General features: G+C 35.9%; 1 protein-coding gene across 1 annotated transcript in view; it reads right to left on the bottom strand.

Annotated features, from left to right (window-relative positions):
• Positions 1-3,819, bottom strand: part of rnf115 (ring finger protein 115) — a 10,687-nt gene that overhangs the window by 5,653 nt on the left and 1,215 nt on the right. The window contains exons 2-4 of the mRNA XM_024267226.2: positions 2,460-2,518; positions 2,208-2,262; positions 1,792-2,075 (exon numbers count right to left, since the gene is read on the bottom strand). Of these exons, the coding sequence (XP_024122994.1) occupies positions 1,792-2,075; positions 2,208-2,262; positions 2,460-2,518 (398 nt within the window). The remainder of the gene's footprint in view (positions 1-1,791; positions 2,076-2,207; positions 2,263-2,459; positions 2,519-3,819) is intronic.

Genomic DNA, 3,819 nt, shown 5'->3' with positions numbered 1-3,819 from the left:
ATTGGCTGTAGGCCATTATAAATCAATCAATCATTTTTGGAACTTCATTACAGTAGTTGACACACCACAGAAAACATGGACAGCATAAGAACAAAACTCCTGTGATAAACCCGGGAATACTGAACTCCAAAGATCTCAAGGATCATCTAAACTATGAGTCTGCAACCTTCAACACTTAAAGACCACAACCCTGTGAACCACAAAGTTTACTTCAAACTTTAGAATAATAAGACATGGATTTATTATATACGTTATTGTTACTATATGATAAATAGAAATGAACAGTTTTTTTTGTCATGAACAAAACACAAACTCTTGACAGAGATTCACATGAGTTCCTTACAAAATAAAAGACACTCTGTACCATAGAGGACCATCTCAATTAGGGGTGTGCTAAAATATCGATATTGCAATATATAGTCCAGCGATTGATGATCACCAAGTATCAATCTTTTATTTTTGTTTGAAGAGGCTGAAAAACCTTACATTCGTCATCCTTTGGTGAGAAGTTCCTTTGGAGGCAGATAGTAAGAGTGGCTGTCGCAGACCCCAACATGTTTGGCAGCTACTTGAATTATTTAATTTTCTTTCCGTTGTTTACAACAACTTTGAGCTAAGTAGTAGCACTGCTGTTCATGTTCTTTATTATAATTGTGTTCAAGATAAAAAAAATAAATATTGGTATATATTTTCCTGAAAAATATTTGTTCTTCTATATAATACGAGTTATTTGAGATTACTTTTTTTTTTACCAATTATTGCAGTATCCAATATCATTGAAATTGTGAGCCATATATCGCGTATGGTGAGGTACGCAGTAATTCCCAGCGCTAATCTCGATGCAGAAACTATAGTAAAAGTAATAGGTGAGTAAAGATAAGTTAAATTTAGCAGTGAAAAAAAAATAATACAGTTTATTGTACCATATGTGGTGCATCTCAGCCAGAAATGTGTAAATGTACATAAATTTGAATCACTAAATGACCCTCCCCAGTTTTTTGGAGCATAATTTATACTTGAAAACCTTGAATTTCTTTTAAAAATAGTAACAAATATTCCTTATAATCCAGTCCGTCTTAAATATGGATTCTGATTGCGCTTACTGACCTTCAATTAATTCTTTGTAGAACATAACACTTAAAAATCAGTGTAAATGTTTTAGTACGACTTTGGTAAACAAAGCCGCACTGCTGGATGGAATTGCAGAGCATTGTGGGTAATGTATTCAGGAGCCTTGGGGTGTGATGCGTACTGTCCCTCAAATTTTTGTGAATAAAATTTGACTTATTTGATTGTTAAGTTTAGCTTGAAGCACCTTGTAGTCGCAAAATGTTACTTTTTACAATTAAAAACATGTTATGTTTCTTTAACCAGACAGCCACATGTGGATCCGGAGTCTCAGGTTGTGGACTACTAATCTAAACCGTTCAAGAAAACATCAAATCCGCGCTGCTGGATTTTTTTTGACTCAATGATTTCTTAAAAGTAGAGATGCAATTTACAATCAAGAGTCTAAACAGGTTGCTTTATCTTGAGAAGCAAACAGTCTGTGGTGACTGATGAGGCTTCTGTCCAAAATAGACCAGTCGCTTATTTATAGTGTGCAGTACCAGACCACTTATGGAACGTAACACAGCCCGTCTGGTGGGAGCACAACATGACTGACTTCAGCAGCCACAATCAACTATAGTGGCCACATCAGAGCCAGTGCAGGTCACTGTGGCTCAAAACAAAGAGGAAACATGTATGTCGTGTGGTCAAAGACTGAATAGAAGTTCAATGATAATTTACCCCTCCACAGCAGGTGAGCGCTCTGGTCTGCTGCTGCCTCTGAACCGGTATCTCCTCTGGCTGTGCAGGCGAGGTGGGCGGCCGGGTCCAAAGTGTTCGTTGGCTCCTAACAGGCCGCCCATCTGCCCCCCGAGGCCGGCTGGAACTGATCCCCCGATCGGTCCACCTCCCAGTCCTCCGAAGTCCCCAAAACTCCCCAAACGACTGCCGGGGAGCCGAGGCTCAGAGTCAGGAGTGTCACTGTCTGTTGTAAACGGCCTCTCCAATAACAGGAGGTGCCACAGCTGCAGAGATGTAAGGAGTGACAATTAGTTATGGAAAAGGAGATGGAAAGACAAAAACAAGGGAAGGGGAAAAAAAATTTAAAAAAATAATAAAATTATTCAATATTTAAAAATGATCAGAGCCAAACTTACCTCTGCAAACTGTGTGGCTGTGTCATCTATTCCATTTGCACCTCCGTCTAGAAGACTAACGGAAACAACACAAAAAGGGGAGGGGCAAAATCTTAATAAACACACTAAACTGATCAAGTAAAAGGTCAGGCTGGAACAAAATTCAATGAAGAGTTTACCGACAGAACAACAGAAATGTATTTGATTTGAAAGTCCTGTTCCAGATCAACAATACGAGATGCATGGAGAGACAGAACAGCAGAAGTCTCTCACCTGGAATCCTCTGTTACTTCCTCTATGAAACCTGAATCACATCTTGGACAGATGTATTCCTGAAAGAAATTATATTTATGAAGGCTGCAAAAACATCCAACTATTTTTTCCAGTTTCAATTAGGTTTCAGCACCTCTAAAAAAAAATAATAATAATAATTTTAGATGTAAATACTTGGTTTTACATTTAATGTACACCCTATTAAAAAGAAGCCAAACACAACATAACTAATAAATAGTTAAATGATGACAATAGATATATATACACAAATGTATAAGATGACAACATCATGTTGTAAGTACTCCTGTTTGTAAAAATTCAGATTTTCTTGTTAAATGTGCGTTCAATTGTTTACAATGTAAAAAATAAACATTTTTAAAGGATGTGCAACCATGTTTTACATGAGCCAAACCATTTATGTGCTTGTGTTATATTAATTTGATAATAAACCAAACACGTTGTGATACTAAATAAAGTAATTTTTTTTGTTTTTTTTTTAATTGACTACTTCAAAACATAAATGCTTACTTTCATTTAGTGTTTGAAGGTATGAATGCAACCAAAGAGGTAGAGCTGGTCTGCCAACCACACCTTAAGGGGGAGGGAGTTTAAAACCAGCATGACAGCTTGGAGCAAACACAAGCAGCAGCTTTTGCAGCAGGATGGATCATATGTTGTCCTCTCATTTAAAGATAGAGCTTTTCACTCATGGGAACAGGATTGAGGCCACTTAGTAGAAAAACAAAGTTGTGAGCGGTTTACAGCAATACCTGCTGTATACTACTAGTACAATGAAGAAGTGGGTCATAACAATAGTTTCTTTTGATTTTTATAAATTTAGAGTGCTAATGATAAGTGTGAGATTCACAAACATCCTTAAAAAAAACATAGAATAAAAAAATAAATAGAATTTTTTTGGCCAATGCTTTTGAGTTAAGATTTGTTTACAAAACTCTAAACAACATAAAATGACTTATAATCGGTAAATATTCTATTCTTTTGTTTGCTTTATATTTTTGGGTTAATAAATGTTTCAAATTATCTTTGCAGTTGTTTGATTCAAAACAGGAGACAAGTGATCAGATCCACTATTAGTGACCCAATATTACAACTCTACAAGCAAAGAGGGTGCAAGAGTCACAATAGTATGTTTCCAGTTCACTGGTCGATTGAGCAAATAGACATTAAGATGTTCGTTTTCCTTTATGACACACTGAATCCAAGTATCCTTGATCTCCCTTTCAAACTAATACATGCAAACAAGTTGCAAATTTTAGTGAAAACTTTCAGCCTAAATCTAAACACAATCTAATACAGTTTTTTTTTCTTAAATTCAGAGTTTATTTTTCAAATATTTGCT

Source organism: Oryzias melastigma, linkage group LG16, assembly GCF_002922805.2.
Source record: "Oryzias melastigma strain HK-1 linkage group LG16, ASM292280v2, whole genome shotgun sequence".
Lineage (NCBI taxonomy): Eukaryota > Metazoa > Chordata > Actinopteri > Beloniformes > Adrianichthyidae > Oryzias > Oryzias melastigma.
This window is presented reverse-complemented; position numbering and strand designations above follow the sequence as displayed.